This window comes from Lotus japonicus, chromosome 2 (genome assembly GCF_012489685.1).
Source record: "Lotus japonicus ecotype B-129 chromosome 2, LjGifu_v1.2".
Classification (NCBI taxonomy): Eukaryota; Viridiplantae; Streptophyta; class Magnoliopsida; order Fabales; family Fabaceae; genus Lotus; species Lotus japonicus.
The window spans coordinates 48,975,067-48,994,058 of NC_080042.1; the positions used below are offsets into that span (position 1 = coordinate 48,975,067).

At 37.3% G+C, this 18,992-nt stretch overlaps 3 protein-coding genes across 3 annotated transcripts; 2 read left to right on the top strand and 1 right to left on the bottom strand.

Moving 5' to 3' along the window:
- Positions 1-7,463: 7,463 nt before the first annotated feature.
- Positions 7,464-8,602, bottom strand: LOC130736548 (protein FAR1-RELATED SEQUENCE 5-like). The gene is made up of 2 exons (XM_057588367.1): positions 7,755-8,602; positions 7,464-7,692 (listed from the first exon to the last, which is right to left on the bottom strand). The coding sequence occupies exons 1-2, from the start codon at positions 8,600-8,602 to the stop codon at positions 7,464-7,466; spliced, it is 1,077 nt and encodes a 358-aa protein (XP_057444350.1).
- Positions 8,603-10,464: 1,862 nt separating this feature from the next.
- LOC130736549 (uncharacterized) lies at positions 10,465-11,162 on the top strand. Its single transcript, XM_057588368.1, has 3 exons — positions 10,465-10,587; positions 10,686-10,772; positions 10,962-11,162. The coding sequence occupies exons 1-3, from the start codon at positions 10,465-10,467 to the stop codon at positions 11,160-11,162; spliced, it is 411 nt and encodes a 136-aa protein (XP_057444351.1).
- A 352-nt stretch (positions 11,163-11,514) lies between these two features.
- On the top strand, positions 11,515-14,125 carry LOC130735435 (uncharacterized). Its single transcript, XM_057587424.1, has 4 exons — positions 11,515-11,670; positions 11,849-11,902; positions 11,984-12,133; positions 13,734-14,125. Exons 1-4 carry the CDS (start codon positions 11,536-11,538, stop codon positions 14,115-14,117), a joined length of 723 nt encoding a protein of 240 aa, XP_057443407.1. The 5' UTR covers positions 11,515-11,535; the 3' UTR covers positions 14,118-14,125.
- The last annotated feature ends 4,867 nt before the right edge of the window (positions 14,126-18,992 follow it).

The window sequence follows — 18,992 nt, forward strand, 5'->3', positions numbered from 1 at the left end:
CCAGAAGCTGAAGACTTGAAGATTCTGAAGTCCAAGAGTAAGTTGGCTCCCAAGACCAAAGTGCTTCTAACTCTAAAGACCAGATGTTCATAGTGAACGGTCCAGATGCTGAAGTTATGAAGGTCAGAGGATCCAAGCTTCCTTTTGACTCTGATTACATTGCTTCACAAATTCCAACATGAAGTGTCACCAAGATCAGAAGTCAACGAGGCTAAGGCAATGTCATTATCAATAGTACAAAACAGTGTACTATTCAGACCGCCTTACTTACGAGGTTCAGCCACATCAGGTTATAGAATTTCCAGAATTGCCCTCCAACGGATATATTCTTTCAACGAATACAACACCTCACCTTGGAGTGTAAAAAGGTTGAAGAGAGAAGAAAATTGACTAAGAAACTATTGTGCATACAAGTGAAAACCTACCTGCGAATACCTCAGCAATATTTTTCATTGTTCTTATTGTGTTTACTCCTGCTTGTTTATAACCAACTCTTTGTAAACTCAAACCTTCTACGAATTTGTTTGTAGTTCCTTGAGAAACCAGTGACGTCAGGATTCTAGAGAAGACTAAGACTTGTGCGTCTTAGTGTTGCTAGTTCTTAGATTTGTTAGTCATTGAGCAAGGTGTGCTAGTGCAGTTTTAACAATCTTTGATTAGTGGATTGCCTTCATTCGAAGAAGGAAGAAATCACCTTAACAGGTGGACTGAATTAGCTTGAGGGATTTATCAAGTGAACCGGGATAAAACACTTGTGTGCTTTTCTCATCTCTTTATCTCTTGCACTTTGTATTCTTGAAACCGAGAAGATTTGTTAAAATCTTAGAGGGAAAGTTTTTAAACGTAAAACTCTATTCAAACCCCCCTTCTAGTGTTTTTCATACCTTCAATTATCGGCGTGAACATTGTGTTAATTGGCACACAATAACATAATTGGATCAAAATTGAAAACAGGGAAATGTTGATGCATTTGGGAGACATGTCAATGTCCAGGCTAGATTTTCACTGCATGTGCCCAGAGATAGACATCAAAGCAAAGGTAATGTAGTCATTACTAGCTGTACAATCAAAAATTTCTAAATGTATTACAATGATAAATGTATGCATGACACTTTTTCTTCAATAAATTTCAAATGGTAACCTTAATGAGCATGAAGAGCACATGCGTGCAACATGATGTCATAACTCCAACTGTGTGGTCACTTCCACATGCTTTCGTGGTGTATTTTATAGTGTTTATAATATACAATATTGGTCAAAATGGAAAATTTCCTTGATTTGCTGCTTTTTTAATGAACAGGATGATATTTTCAAGGGAGTTTCAATTAAACAACTAACAGAGACATATGTTGGAGTCTCGATGAAACCTTTTCAAAGACTGAAATATGTAATCCATAATCACATGTTGTCAACTTCAATTCAATATCAATGTCAATGTCAAATTGCCTTTGCAATTCACACGTGTTGACTCCAATTTCTTCTCTGTGCACAAGTCTACATTCCCATAAGAGATGAATACGACCATTGGTTATTAATGGTCATCTCCCTAGTTCATCAAAAGTTTTTCCATCTAGACTCAAATTTGAATAGGATGGATGTTCTAAAACGGTCTGACATGATCTCTACTTTGGTACAACCCATTAACCCTTGTAAAATTTTGAATTAAATCTGGAAAATGTATTAGAAGTTGACTTCACATTTGTGCTTTAATCAGACCATCGTTGTATCGGACATTGTCACAACGGGGGTGTACCCACCATTGTTGACTAAGCTTGCTGCGAAGTTCCCGTCCTGGAAAATCAAAGAGGCTACGAGCACACCGAACAGGGGAAACAGGTTGAGCACATCTTTGTAGATTCCAATAAAATTTTGTTACTATTTGTATTGGTCATCCATTGACTGTTTAACTTAACAATATCTTGATCAATTGAAGCAAACATTCTAGCATTTTGACAATGCATTGGATGGAGATGGAAGATGTGTTCAATCCAAATCTGGTTGTCAGTGTAAGCGCACTCTGATTGGTTTTTTGTTGAATACAATAGCTAAGCTCAAAAAGAAAATTAATTATTTAGTTTACTTTCAGATGCTGCCAAGCCCTTTGAGGATGAGGTTGACTATGTCTTTGCTGACTAGAGAGTACAATGAGGAAAGGAGGAAGTTACCGACATGCAGTGAGGTCTTAAGGAAAACTCTAAAAAAGCTCAGTTGATGTTGGTTGGTAGTAGGTCATGCACATAGTATGTTGACATTTTTTAAGAACTAGATGAAGCTTTTGATACTGTGTTTGTAATGTGTATGAACCTGTTTATTGGATTGTAATGGTGTGGATTTTGGTGCTTCAAGCCTGGACCAGTTAACGTTTTATTTTGGGCTGGCCCAGAGAAATATGTAATTGGCTCTTTCGGTGTTGCTTGTGGCACACTGTTAATTTACGGTTAAATATCTTTGGCACACTTAAATTTATGCTTGTTTGTGGTAAATTCTGTTTTCGTTCATTGTTGTCAATCCCCCTAGCCCATAAACACTTTCATTAGTGCACCTTTAAGCAGCACTCATAAACCCTTTCCTAGCCCATAAACCTTTTACTTTAATAGTGTACGGAACTAAAGGAAACATGAACTCTGAAAACAACAAATTAACAATAACAACAATAAACACATAAAGTCAAAACATTAACACAAATGGAATCCAACATCAAATTTAGAAACATTAACACAATATGAATCCAACATTAACAGTAATTGTTTTGTTCCTAATACACCACACTCTAATTAAAAAAGACATTGTACTATGGTTCCATGAAACTAAACTGCGTCGGCCTACATACACCACACCAGCACCGGATCTATAAACTGCAATTTATACGTATATTAAGCACATTGAAACCTTTCATTCCAACAACATAAGAACACGAAATCATAAAAGAGAGGATAATTACCTCAACAAAAGTCTCAAACATTTTCTTCTTCAAATAGTCTCTGGCTGGGACCAGCACCAATAGATCCTTCTTGAGTTCCTTGTTGAGTAGACGTAGGGCCTTGTTGAGTTCCTAGTTAAGTCGAAGTTTGGCCATTTCTACAACTTGCAAGCAATGCAGAATATCGACAGACTGTCAATTGATCTCATTCATTCATTTCAGTTTCTCCAAATCCCGCAATAGATTCCTTAGCATTAATAGTCCACTTATCAAGAACTAAGGATTTAGGAATCTCAACCATGTCTATGTGCACCATCACAGAAACAATATGATCACAAGGAAGGCCTACTGACTCCATTCTCTCACAGCTGCACTTTAACTCACTATTAGGTGCATAATAAGTGACTTGCCAATTCCTTCCAGTTGAGGGATAATGCTTCACAAAATAGATAACACGCATTGCTGTTCTCTTGAACCCAAAAACCCTCCATGTTGAAGCTCTTTGAAGAATAGCCCGAAAACGAAGAAATATGTTACGCGTGTAGATCTTTGATGCGGACCTCTCCAGTGCTTTTATAGATGTCAACAACACTTGTATCCCATGTGTTGAATTAAAGTCATCTTCAACCTCCTTGAACCTAAAGTAGGTCATGCACCTGTGAAAGTTCTTCAAGAAATTACACAAATTATTTTTATAATTCATATAACTACCGAGCTGAGCATGCAAGCCTTGAACTCGCGAGGTGGACCTAAAATGTAAGACCTGGATTTTCAGAACAAGTTAAGTTTCCGACTCACACGTAGAATCAGTGTAAGCGTGACAGGGGTTTGACATTTGAGAAAGATTAATGAAGAAGAAAGTTCAGGAATTGCTTGAGGAATGTTGCGTAGTTGTTTTCGGAGTTAGTGCGAGTCGTCTGCACACCTGCCTTATGGCGAGCGTGTCCAGAATAGGCTATTTCGCTCTTAAAGCAACGTTTTGGGTGAGCTTTCGAACTCTCGGAAAATTTAAAGATTCTCTTTATTTTTCCATCGACCAGCGTTTCATTTCGGAACTCTGGACTATACGCACGATAGGTTTCACTTTCCGGAAGCTCGACGACTCTAATTTCTTTGCTTCGAAACCCTAGTTTTGAGCGAAGGATGAAGACTTTTTCTATTCGGGACTTCTAACGAAGATTCTGTCCGCGTTGCCAGACTTGTTTCGACATTTCCAATCTTTCTTCTGTTGGAAGTTTTGTCGTCTGAGCATCACAGCAAAAAGTAGTTTTTCGGGACAGTCTAACTTACACCGCTTTTGGCGTTTTGGATATCGTTTTTCCCAAATCTTAGATAATTATTTTGAGTTCTGGAATTCCGACGCCAGAATCTCTCTTAGAATTCCTTGGTGAACGTGCTGCAAAAATCGGAATCGCGAAATTTTCATTTTCCCGCGATTTCGCCTGCCTATAAATAGCTCAAAAAGCAAAAATTCCTTCATTTTCTTCCTATTGTGGCCGAATTTCGTGGAGAGCAAGGGGGGAGGAGATTTTCGCGAAAACTTGACTGATCTTCGTGCAGTTCGTCCCTACTTCTAGGTATCGAGGTAACTAACACGATTCCTACCTCTGATTGTTGTTTCTGTTGCGTTTTTGAAGTCGTTTCTGTGCTCACAGTTTTGAGCTTTTTCTAAAATTGTCCGTTTTCTTCGATTTCTTGCTTGGGTTATGTTCTCTAGGTTCCCATGAGCCTAAAACCTCTGTCAGTAATCGCCGATTGTGATCCAGTTGTCCAGGATCTGAAAAACTGTTTCAAAACCCTTTTTGCTCACATTTCGAAACTTTATTGTCGAAAATACTTAATCTGACTTCGTGCCTTTAGGATTTGTTGTCACGGATGTCATGAGGATCGTTGCTGTCAAATTTGTTTTCAGAACTGATAACTTTGAAGTTTTGAGCCTTTATTTTGGACCAAAATGCCCCTGGATAGTCGTATTTCGGCCCGATTGTCCGAAAATTGTTCTGACAGTTTCTTTGCCTTAGTTTTACCCTAAAACTACCTTGTGAATTGATTTGATCAAAGAAAAAGAGCCGAAGCCCTTTTTCCTTTGAGGCCGTGGACTATTTCCTTTAGGGGGGAGTTTTTCGGTTTCGAAAACTTGTCTTTTCGTACCTGATTGTCCTATTCTGAAGCTTTAATGCTTTGTCTATCGTTTATGTATTGTTTTGCGATCGAACTAATCGATTTTGTTTGGGTTCTGCTTTGTTTTTCTCCGAGGTTCAGTTGAGGGAACTTTGGAAGACTTAGAGCAATTGTTTGAGGAGAACTTTGTTTGCGAAGCTGGAACAGCTCGAGGTTAGGGCAACTTACTATATATTAGCTATGAATGCATGATAGGCGTCGATCAATTCGACTTATGCTTTACTTTGATGTTGATTGTGTTGATGAACTGATGTTGTGATGTTGTGCTTTGTTGGATTGTGCGTTTTGACGCGACTTCGGAGTGGAGATTCATTGATCTGGTGATCTTTGATATTTTGGGTTGGATGAGCAACCCTAGGCAAGTCCAAATGAGGGGTTGGAGACCTAGCCTGGTTGGTATTTGTTGGTTTACTTAGACTTTCCCCGGGAAACTTCTTTTGGGTGGTTGGTTTTCGGAAAACGTAGAAGGATTAGAATTTCGAAAACTAAAGACTTGGGAAACCTAGATTTTGAGAAATAAACTCATAACCTGACTAATCTGAATTGAAATCATTTTTATTAACGTTTAAGTATAGGAAAACTGAAGGGGAAAATATTTACGAAAGACGGGGAAAAGTCGACCTTTGTTGTGAGTTATTGGAATTGGGGAAAGCCACTAAGGTGAGCTATGGTGATGATTGAAAGTCACCGAGTACTTTACGTACTCTTGTTGTTTGGGCTGTGTTGTATTGACCGACACTAGACCCTTGTGTATTCTTGTTGGTGGAGCTGTGTTGTATTGACCGACACTTAGCGCTCTTGTTGTTTGGGCTGTGTTGTATTGACCGACACTAGACCCTTGTGTATTCTTGTTGGTGGAGCTGTGTTGTATTCACCGACACTTACTCCGAGTTGTGTTGTATTGACCGACACTAACTCATGGGTTTGTTGAGATTGGGTTGTGAGCTAAACACTTTCGTGGTAAGGGCGATTCGTTGTTTGGCTAACCACGTTGCATTCAATCGGGTGAATAACGGGAATGGTTCACCTGTGCATATCATGGTGAATAACGGGAATGGTTCACCTTGCATAAATGATGAATAACGGGAATGGTTCATCATATGGTGAATAACGGGAATGGTTCACCAAGGATGAATAACGGGAATGGTTCATCCAGGATGGATTTCATCCAGGATGGATAACGGGAATGGTCCATCCATAGTGAAGAACGGGAATGCTTCACTTGTGGCGAACGGGAACGCGTCACAAATCCGGATTCATATTGTGCATTTCACGCATACATTCATGCTGACTGAGACTGTGTGCTGTTTGTTTATTGAAGCAATGTTAGAGCCATAACATGCTAGGATTACTTATATGCTTATATAACAACTTATATATATATCCTGTCACATGTTGAGTGTATATGTACTTATTGCTGTGAGTTGACCCTAGCGCCTTGGCTTTGTTTGTATGTTTGTGTTTGGGCGGTCGGCCTGCTGCCAGATGTCGATGGCCGACTGGTTCTCGGTGGTCTCTCCCTCGGGGGGGGATCAGATATGAGCTGCAGGATCGGGATGCCCCACCGCTTGGGTGATCGATGTTGCTGGTCACCGGGCGACGTATCGGGGAAGGGTCATGGAGGACCGGACTGACGAGCGTGGACGTCTGACGAAAGGAGTTCTATGGCGCATGGAGTTGAGCTTCAACTTGCCGACTTCAGATCGTTGTGGGTTTGGCACTGGGAGGTTAGGTTTGGGCAGGCGTCATGTTTTGTGTAGAGCTCTGATTCGTTTTGCTTTTGGGATCGGGTAGGTTTCCGACGCATGACTTTTCGTGTGGTTCTCTTACTGAGGGATCACAGTGAGTCAGTTGGACCATAGGGGTCATTGCTTAGGCCATATTGAGGCCGACTTTCTCCTAGTGGTTTGTAATTATAATTTTCTCACTTACACTTCTGGGTCTGTATATATTTGCCTACGGGCACACTGCTTTGGAGTCACTGCGAGTGCGCGTGACATGGAGTGCAGCTGAGGCTGTACATGTCTATATTTGATGTACATTGGTTAGTTAGTGGTTGGGTTATGTTGTATTTTATATTGCGTTGATTAAAAGGAATCAATCGAAAAAAAAATTACCTGTTTTCCGCGAAAGTTTATTTTTGGTTACTAAAGTGACACCTGGAAATCGGGGTGTTACATAAAACCACTAAAAAAAATAACCGCGCATGTATGCAGAAGCCCACGTTTCCTTCTTCTCATACGTCTCCTTTACCCAATTATCATCTTGAACTTCACATTCTATCACCATCTTTTCCCACCTATCTTCAAACCCAGCCACCTCATAGTCACCCAACATGCATCTGTTAAAAAATTCTAAGAATCTAGGCTTCTTCACATTCCTGGTTGCGTTCTCTAATAGATTCCATGCACACCAACTTATGATGGGCATTGGGAAATACTCTTCTAATCGCATTTCTCATGGACTTGCATCCATAAGTAATGACAGATACATGAGCTTTGCCTTTCATTGCATCCATAAATTTTTCCAGCAGCCATACATAGGTTTCTTCTTTCTCATCAGATACAATTGCCATGACAAACACAATGGTCCTGTTATGATGGTTAACTCCAGACAATACCACAAGTGGAAACTATATTTGTTTTTTCTATACGTAGCATCAAATGCTAACATATCACCAAAAACACTATAGTCTCTACGACTTTGTCCATCGCACCAACACGGGTTTAGCAACTTTCCTTGCTTAGACTTCTTATGGCTCCTGTACATGTCTGGATCTGTGCTTCGCAAAGTACGCAGATAGCCAAATGCACCTCTTACATCAGGCACCTGCTTTCTCCTCTCCTTATCCAATTCATTGTACATGTTCCGCTGATTAAAATTTACATTCAGATACTCACCTGCTTCACCAGCAAATGAAGCATAAATTTGAGGAGGTGAAATGCCAACTCCAATCATGTTGTTCATCTGGGAAACATCCATGTCACACATCTTCCTATGACCGACTAGCAAACCTACATGCTTATTAGGGACAACCAAGTGACTATGGCCATTATCGAGATGTTTAACAACCCAACGGTGACCAGATTCAGATTCATCAGTATGGACCTTGCAGTGTGCTAAACATCCACACCTAATGTCCCTCCTAGGCTCACGCTTCCGAATTCCATCTTCCCCAAATCTATCTTCTCTATGACCTTGTTTATGACAGACAAAATTCTGCTGCACAATTTCTTTCTTAAAGTTTTTCTTGACAGCGCTCTGACGGGCAGAAAATCCATTAAACCGAGCATACATATTGTAAAAATCGTACGCAAGATTACGATTTAAAAACCGGTATTTCTTCATGTCTTCAAATGTTAAAGTGATGAAATTGATGTTTCCCATATATTCAACACCATCTATGGGAATTGTACAAGTTTCTCCAATGGATTGTACATCATCTTCACCATCACAAAAGTCTCCCCCTTTCCTCACTACCAGAAATCTCATTCTTGTCATCACTATCAGAATCCTCGTTCTCCTAAATAAAAATAACGAAACCATAGTAAAAAGGAACAAAAACAACATCGTCAATAACGTTTGAAAACAATAAATACGAAACTTGCAAAAAATCTTCTTCATTATTCCCAGTGGCCACAATAAATCACAAACATCAGTTAGCTGTATTCGAATTGAACTAAGAGGTTCTCAAACTAAAAAATTGAATTGGGAGTTTTCAAAACCATAATGCTTTCTTACTGAAGAAACACGAGACACGAAAAATCGTGATTCGGCGGATACCTTTGTTTTCGCCGCTACGGGTTAGGGGGTTCGTGGGTTAGATCTGCCAGCGAAGGCTGGTGCGGGTACAACCAGAGCTAAGGGTAATGATGAATCTTCTTCAAGTGTGAAATTAATTCCACCTGAGAGTGTCCCCCTAAACATATACTAGTAATTAGTGGGGAATCATGATTAGCAATTAATGGAATACTTAAAACTTTAACTAAAAATATTTACTTAACCTTTTTTTTTGACCGAAAGGGTGATGGCAGGTAAAAAACAGGGCTCCAAAATTAGAGCCCGAAAAGACAGGCTCCATGTTAGCGGGACCCTATATAATTTAAGTTTTATATATTTTATTTTTTTCTCTACAATATTTATATATTAATATATTAAATATAGTGTTTGAAGGAAAACATCTAAAAATTCCAAAAGACCTAAAGAAACAGCTCATACCCATGAAACTACCTTAGCTCTTCTTAGAAGACCTGCTCGCATTGATCAAGCTATTATTTGGAAAAAAACAATATCATCTGTGGAGTAAAACTTCATGCCTAAGGGTGGAAATAAGCCCAGCCAAGCCAAGCTTTACGTGGCCCAAGCTTGGCCTGCATTGTGGTTTCATTGCCCAAGCCTGGCTTGTGGCCTGTTAACAAGCAAAATTTTAAGCCTTGGCTTGACTTAGTATAAATCCTGGCTTGGCCTACAAGCCTACTTAAAAGCCTATGTAATAGATGTTAGACAATTTCATCTAAAGAATGTCGATAGACGGACGGGCTAAAAGGTTGGCGAGCTAATATGCCCTTTTTATATATCATTGCATTTCCTTTTCAAATAAATAAAAAACATATATATCATTGCATTTCAAAGAACAAAATCTTGATTATTTAAAACAAAAAAAATTAAAATTAAACATAAACAAATCATTTAAAAATAATGTCTCAAGTCTTAAGCATATAAATTAAATCAATAATAATAAGTCTCAATCCCAAATAAATACATAACAAGATGACCTATCAAGCCAAATTAAATAGACTTTTATGATAGCTTGAGCTTGGTCTTTTAAGTTAATTAAGCCTTTTAAAAAGCTTATGCCCAGCTTTTTTAATAAACGAGCCAAGCCAAGGCAAGCCTCTGACGAGTCAAGCCACAAGCCCTGTTGGGCGGCCTGACTTATTTCCATATCACCGAACCAACAAAACGACACTCCTCACTCTTGTTAGAATACCATAAGCTCGAAAACCTCCTTCCCACTTAAAACTTCACAGCTACATAGCTAACATTTAATAACATACAATTTCTTTCATTGCTCATTAATAATTTTATAAATGCAAATCTCAAGTCAACTTTACCATTAAATATATCATCAATTTTCAATTAATCTAATAAAGAGAGCATTCAATACAGCTAATTCACCCTCCATCCATTGCTCATTAATAATTTTATTAATGCAAATCTCAAGTCAACTTTACCATTAAATATATCATAAATTTTCAATTAATATAATAAAGAGAGCATTCAATATAGCTAGTTCACTCTCCATTATATAAGTTCGTACATATAACTAATATACTCGAATAAGTAAGACTGCTAAAAAAATTATGGAAATATTTTTCATTCTGATTCTCAGTTTGTGTGGTCAATACTATAAAGTTGATGGAGGAATAATACATCAACCAAATAAACAACAGTTTCATAGATTACATAACTACCAAAGCATCCAGGTATTGCATTCTAAATTTTATCCTCTAAAGTATGTGATTGATAACTAATTGATTTTCTATCATGATTTATTTAAATTCCATTTGGTTATGAAATGCAGCGTTCACTAGATGATGATTTTGATTGTGTTGAAATTTATAAGCAACCTACTTTGCAACATCCTTTACTCAAAAATCACAAAATTCAGGTAACCAACCTCACTAGTTCAGCTAATTTTAAGATTGTTTTTCATTCTCACGTATAACAATATAAGAATTCTTTAAACTACTTAAGAAAATGATAGTTGTATTGATCTTAATAATTTGTCAAGACTTTATTTTTTTTGAGATTAAGATTCTAAATTTGCATCTAACTTTTCCTTTTCATTGTAACAAAGCTTTTTCCAACTTTTATGAGGACTACCATGCATAATAGATCATCTTACCTCGGCAATGGATGTCGTCCGGGAAAAGTGCCCATTTTCAAGACCAGAATGAGACAGAAGATGATTACTAAGTCATCTTCGAAATCACAACTTGATGATTTTAATCAATATTCTCAAAGTTATCCTGGACATCATGTAAGTTGGTTCAACTAAAATTTTTGGTATGGAAACTTTTTATATGATTGGTTATTATAATGTTTATAAAGAAACATTACTTCAATTTTTTGTTAATCTTTTGTCTTTAATTTTCCACCATAATACTATTGTTTTTTTTTTTGAAATCAATATCTTTATTGAATAAAAAGTCGAGATACAAATTCTCTCGATAATGGAATGTATTATATTTTTAATTAAAAACATTTTTCTTTAGAAGACATATAAATTGGTTCAATTTCTAAGAATTTTAAGTAATGATTAATTATATTTTTTATTGAATATATTTAATTAGTTACTATTATAAACAAGTTTAACTCATTTCCTTATACATTATCATCTCTAGTTTGCCACCCTTGATACAACTAAAGCCATGACATTTCATGGCGCAAGTGCGAGAATTAGTGTGTATAATTTATCGCTTCAATCAAATCAATACAGCATATCTGCAATTTGGATTCAAAGTGGCCCACCTACAGAACTCAATAGTATACAAGTTGGAATTGGTGTAAGTTAATTTTTACCTTATTTATGCAAATCATTTTTAAATGTTTCATGACATAGTAAAAAATGGAGAACAATGTTCTTCTCACAATGACCCTATTTAACCCATTGCATGAATGGTTTCCTTTATTATATTTATTCTATATACGCACTTTCTGAATTTAATATCCTCATTATATAAGGTTCATCCAAGCTTATATGGAGACAGTCAAATACATTTAACTGCACATTGGACAGTAAGAGTTACCAATCAATGAATTGTATTTATTTTCTTAATTGCTTAATGAGATTATGCTTATTTAGAAAAATACATGCAGGTAGATGGCTATAAAAAAACGGGATGTTTTAATAGTATGTGCCCAGGTTTTGTGCAAGTCAATCCGGGATCAGGCTTAGGAGTAGTCATTCAAAATAGCTCTATCATTGGATCAGAAGAAAAATCTGCATATCCTATCGAAGTCAAACAGGTAACTTATTTTAAAAATATATGACTATGTCAAGTTGTTTATATTTTCACCTTCATGAAAGTTAATAGTCTCTAAACATTGTTGTAAACATTTTTTTTCAGTTTAATTCTTATCATAAAATAACTTATCCAAAAGAATATTTTAGTAACTTATAATCTTAATATTGAAATTGATTAAGAAATATATTTGAACGATTACTTTAGTGAAGATGGATAACATAATTTAAATATTCTTAATAAAAAAACAATAAAAAGTTTAGTAAATTTAAATATTACAATTTTTTAACATAAAATTCTATGTGGAAGTGTGTTAATACTTTGATTTGGCAAAAAATTTTAATACACGACATTAACCGAGTCTTAAGTTTCACTTATTTCTTTTATCTATCATTTAAATTTAAATTGAAAAATAAATAAGTAATGAAACTTCCTTAAGCGATAAATTGACATTTTTATTTATTTTATAATTATCTCTATTGAATATTTTATCATTATTTTAGTGACCTTTATTTATTTATAATAAGTATAAAATATATAATTTAAAATTCTAAAATCAATAAATGAAACTATTTTTTTGTCCTTAATAAAGGACACTATTTTTTTTCTAGTTGGTTTGATAAATAATTGAAATTTACTAACTCCTTTAAATTGGGTGGTATGTGTTTTTGATGCATCAATTTGTATATCATGATTTGATGATATTAGAGTTATTAATGTTATGTGTTTACGATAGATATCTTATGTTAGTGCTTTTCTTTTGGTTTAGAATTATATATCAAGGGAAATTATGTGTTTCTTTTCATAAAATGAGTGTTGTACATGTTACTTGTGAAAAATAATTAAAATCACTTGTGTAAGAACTATATATGAAATTATTGATATAAGTACCAATTGTTAAATTACATGTTTTGAATTATACTTTTTTGTTCTGTTTTAACTTTTAACTACCGTATGTTATAATCTGAATTTATAAATTTAGAAATTTTGTTATTTAGATTATATTGATGGACAATTGAAATGGTGTGACACAAAATATATTTTAAAAATTTAACAACAAATTGTATTCTTTGAGTATATTATTCACTAATAAGTGAAATTGTTCAAACTTTTAACGAAATATTAATATAAAACAAGACATACAAATTTTTCATAGATCACTAGATTCTATAAAATATTAAAAAATTCGGAGGAGTAGCAGCCGATCTACCTTACACTTGGATAGTTGTGAGGTTTAAATATAAAAAAGTGTGAATCATAGTTCTACTACTTTAAAATCGCTTTTTTCTGAAAACAGAAATACCCACATTAATCGGGGGTCTGATCCCAGCGTAAAAAATTATAACAAAATTTGATTTTTTTCTTATTCATATTATAAATAATTGTGTGTTAGCATGTTTGTGAACAATTTGAAGAATGATAAAATAGTTAAAAAAAAAGTAACATATTCTCTATCTTAAAACAATGATAAACAAAAACATTAGTACTTCATGTTATGAGTTCATATGTGCTTAATAAAACTTTATTCCTTCATTAGATACTATTAGTTAATGTCATTTTCAAACAACATATTTTTCATTTTTTAATTGCTTGAATATTTGTAGGATCAATTTACAGGTCATTGGTGGTTAATTGCTAGTAAATCTCACGCACCAGTTGGATATTGGCCGAAAGGAATATTCACTCACTTAAGTCAGGGTTCATCTTTAATCAGATATGGTGGTGAAACATTTGCTCCACCGAATATGATAAGTCCCCCTATGGGCAGTGGAAGATTGCCTAAGGAGTTATACAAAAACTCGGGTTTCATTGTAAATCTTGAGATTGTGGATTCAAATTACAATAAAATTCAAGTAAATCCCAAGGACATGAAGTCAAACTGCGATACAACGCCAAATTGTTATGACTTATTGTACCATGGTTATGAAGGACCTATTGTTCAACAGTCCTTTCTTTTTGGTGGACCAGGTGGACGATGTGGTATATGATGATTATATTCAGAACATTATTTAATAAAATTTTAAACAATATTGATATGTGTAACACCCTCTAAACCCCGCGTAAATATTATAGAATAAATCAGAGTAAAACGCATAACACAGAGGGTATCACATTTATTCTCCAGAAACATAAATCAAAACACCTGCCATGCTTATAATTTAGATATAAATTTTCAACTTTGATGTCTCAACATCATATGCATAGCACAGTGGATTTATTTCAACTCCAAGATTTAACATAATCCAAAAATAAATAAAGTGAATACATGAAATATTTCTTGACATCCAGGTACAATACTAAATGTTTCCCTGTGTTACATAACAGAGCATGACTCCCATCACTAAAAACATATCTAAAGACTAGCTCCTCCGACTAACCCTTGCGAGAAGTTCCACTATCCTCAGAACCTGAGCGATGTCGCATAGAGCATCATTCAAACAGAAGGGTGAGAACTCATATCATATGGATAAGCATAATAATAAGTAATGCAAAAGCTTATTAAAATTATCCATAAATACCTCATACACAATTAAAAAAATAAATCATGAAATTTAATATAATCAATTTTTTTTGAAAATGAAATGAATATATAATATAAGCTTGAGTTAAAAAAGACTCAAGACAAGAACCAAATACAAAAGATCAGTCTGAATCAACATATACACCCTGAGCGTTGCTGAGAACCCACCACCAACCCGCAGAATGACCTTAACAAAATCCCAAGAAAGAGACTCATTAAAATCTTACTTGGAAAAACCCAGAGGGATAAAAACCAAGCAAGGAAAAAGAGTACCACAATCTTGGGAAAGCCATTCTGCTACTAATCAAAAACCAATAAATCAAGTTTTGTACAAGCTCAGGTACCATGGAACAAAATACGGACAACGCAGCTACTGCAAAACAAGAAAAACAGCAACGTCGTGCATCAGCAACATGTAAATTCGTGTAACAGCAAACAGCAACAGCGCAACAGGCTAAAACAACCAACAACAACAACAACAACCTCCATTTTCGAGTAGCAACAGTAACAGCACAACAGCACATCAGCAACAGCAACCACATTCATACAGCAACAACAACAACATCACATATCAGCAACAACACATATTAGCAACAGCAATGACAACACCAGCACATATCAGCAACAGTAATGACAGCACCAGCACCAGCACCAGCATCAGCAAAATAGGATCAACATCACCAATCAGCAACAGCAGTGACAGCACCAGCAACAACAGAGAAAAGATTCCAACCAGCAGTTACAAAAAACGCAGCAATGCTAGTGCTCACAGGTAAACAATTCCATGTCTCCCTTTTACCTGCAAACAAAAATATAAATCCAAAGAAAGACACCTTACACCAACACAATTAGTGTTCTAAATAGACCCAAACCGGCTCCTCCCTAGAGCAACCTTGTTTAGCCAACTCATCCGCCTCCGCATTCCCTTCCCTCAAAATATGATTTACCCCAATACATGATACTAGCGGCATCAAAAAATCAATCATGTTCAACTCATTTGTAAGCTTCCAAGGACTCATTTTTTCACCTCTTACCCAACCAACAGCTAAGGTAGAATCACTTTCAACCTCCACTGAAGATACCAAAAATTGTTGACAAAATAGGAGAGCATAAAGAATAGCAAGCACCTCCGCCTCATCAGCACGCTGGACCTCAACTCTTCTGGAAAACTTTCCAATCACTACCCCCGCCCCATTCCTCAAAATACCTCCGATACCAGCACTCCCAGATTGAAAAGACCCATCAACATTAAACTTCAGAATCATACCTTGGGGAGGTTTCCTAGGCACAATAGGACGTACACCTTGTTTGCTCTGAATATCTATCCTTGTAAAGCCTCTTGCAAATTGATCCGCCCCATAAGGACATTCCTTCCACCAAGTCTTTATCCAATTAAATAGCATAAACAAATGGGACTCCCATACCTCATCGACATCATAAGGTAGATTAGTAAAAACCACATTGTTTCTAGCCAGCCATACAACCCAACAAAGAGCGTACGGTATCAAGTCCCATAAAATAAGTGTTGTGGTTCTACGAAGAGATCTCCATTCTGCCAAACACCCCGGGATAGAGTCAGGCACCACCCACCAAACACCTTCTCTGTGTAATACATTTACCCACAACTGCCAAACCTTAGGACAATGCAAGAAAAGATGGGCAGCCGTTTCAGGTACAGCCAAGCATAATGCACAAGTCGCTCCATCTTCCAATGCCACACCACGGCGCCTCAGATTTTCTTTAGTAGCGATCCTGTTCTTCTGAACCTGCCATAAAAATAGAGCAATTTTTGACGGTAAAATTGGCCTTAACAAATTCGGTACTGACCAACCATCCTTCGTGAGCCATCTCGCCTCAACAACTGCACATAGGGATTTCACACTAAACATTCCCATATGAACCTCCGCATGCACGCCCTGTTTGGGAACCATTTGTTGGAGAACATGGAGTAAGTCATCATATTGTTCCCAACCCAAAAAGTGTCGCACAAAGGAGAGGTCCCATACCCACATGTGGCCATCCACCACTCCACATTCCATGACTGTTGCTCTCTTATTTGATCCTAGAGCAAAAACACGTGGAAACACAAGCAGAATGGACCTGAACCAGCCCAATGATCTAACCAGAACAGAACGCCACTCCCCCTTCCTATTTGAACTGCTATGCCATCCCTGAATACACTACCTACCAAACCATTATCATGCCACACTGCATATACATCAGCTAGTGGAATAGACAATTTTTTATGATCAAATGAGTCCAAACTAAGAGTGTAACACCCCGATTTCGGTGGCGTCACTTTAGTAACCGAAAGTAAACTTAATGCGGAAAAACGTGAATATATTTTTTTTTTGATAATAACTAAGACAAGACTGAAATAGATAAAACCCAAAAGCGAAAAACAACAGAACTGGTGTACAATATATAATACAGTCCCCGCTGTAAGTAACAACCTCGTCACGAGTAACCTCCAGTGACGGAAAGAAAAGTGTAGCGCCCGAAGGCAAAAGTACAAACCAAAAGAAAAGGTTAAGTGTCCGCAACACTATCCCTCAAAATGAGAATAAGCTGGCCCATCGGCCTGAAACAAGACTTCCTAAGTCCAACCAACTCTCTGTGATTCCCGTAACGAAACCACACAAAAAGCTATAGGTGGGAAACTACCCTGTCCCGAATGAAACAAATGATGTTCAGAGCTAAGACTCTACTCCTACACTAATCCTATCTCGAGGAGCTCACACTAACACTCAATCCTACATGCTAGCATGATCGTCGTCCGAATCTGAATCCAGAACGACTAAGTCTAGGTACATCCTCCGTCCTCCGCTCGTTATCGCGATGCGCTCCTGTTCCAGCATCCCAACTCTAGTTTCCCCCGAAGGGTGAACCGTCGTGAACCAGTCCGCCAAAGACATCTGACAAAGGGCGTTTGTCCGCCAAAGCACACACAGAAGACGCGAGGGTCAACTCCAAAGAATTACATAAATAATAGCACCAATAGATATAGATAAGAGAATAACCACTTAGGCTTATAGCTAGGGATAACATCCTAGGGTTGCATTTTCCATAATGAACTTAACAGCAATAATAACAATTAACATGTTCCAAATAGGATTAACAAATAACAATCACACTCGACAACTAAATCAGTATGCATGAATGCAGGATGATTAGTCAAACAACGTCTCCGACTCTCACTCGACACGTCGCCACGTGTTCTAGGTAAATTAAAGTCTCTAAAAGCTTACCCTAAGGTAAAGTCGATTCTGCGACAAAAGACACTTCTTCACATTAACATAGTAACTCATGATGATCTCCGGATCATCCGACTCATCTCAATCCGATGGTCACAACTGCTCAACAAGCAAAGAGTATCACATACTCGGAAACTACCGGTTTCCCGGACTTATCCCCAGGATAGCCCAACAATTAGGCATGTCAAGTCGATCCAACCCCTTGGGTTGAACATACGGACTCGCACACGCAACTCCCACAATTAGGCATGTCGAGTCGATCCAACCCCTTGGGTTGAACATACGGACTCGCACACGCAACAAATGACAACGCCAAGTCGGTTCACTCAAAAGAGTCGAACATACGGACATTGCGCGTGTCCAATGACTATCGCCGAATCGATCCAATCCATCGGATTGAACATACGGATCCGCGCGAGTCAAAAGGTTATCGCTGAATCGATCCAATCCCTCGGATTGAACATACAGATTCACGCGAGGTAAAATGGCAATCGCTGAATCGATCCAATCCCTCTGATTGAACATACGGACTCACGCGTGCCTGAGTGACTACCGCCGAATCGATCCAATCCATCGGATTGAATATAAGGATTCGCGCGTGTCGAAAAGTTGTCGCTGAATCGATCCAATCCCTCGGATTGAACATACGGATTCACGCGAGGTAAAATGGCAATCGCTGAATCGATCCAATCCCTCTGATTGAACATACGGACTCACGCGTGCCTGAGTGACTACCGCCGAATCGATCCAATCCATCGGATTGAATATACGGATTCGCGCGTGTCAACAATTATTGCCGAATCGGCCCAACCCGTCGGGTTTGGACATACGGATTCACGCCGCAAAGTCGAAGATACACCCAACAACATAGCTGCTCCAACAGCACAACCACAATAGCTGCTCCAACAGCACAACAACAAACGCTACTCCAACAGCACCACAACATCTACATACCCGAAGCCCCTCAACTTTCTCAATGCTGGGATCCGACGACACTTCTCGTTTTCCAAAACTATGATTTGCATCCAAAGCTTCCTTCCGAGATTATTACCATTACTTAAAGATTTAGAGGTTGTTTAATGTCTTAT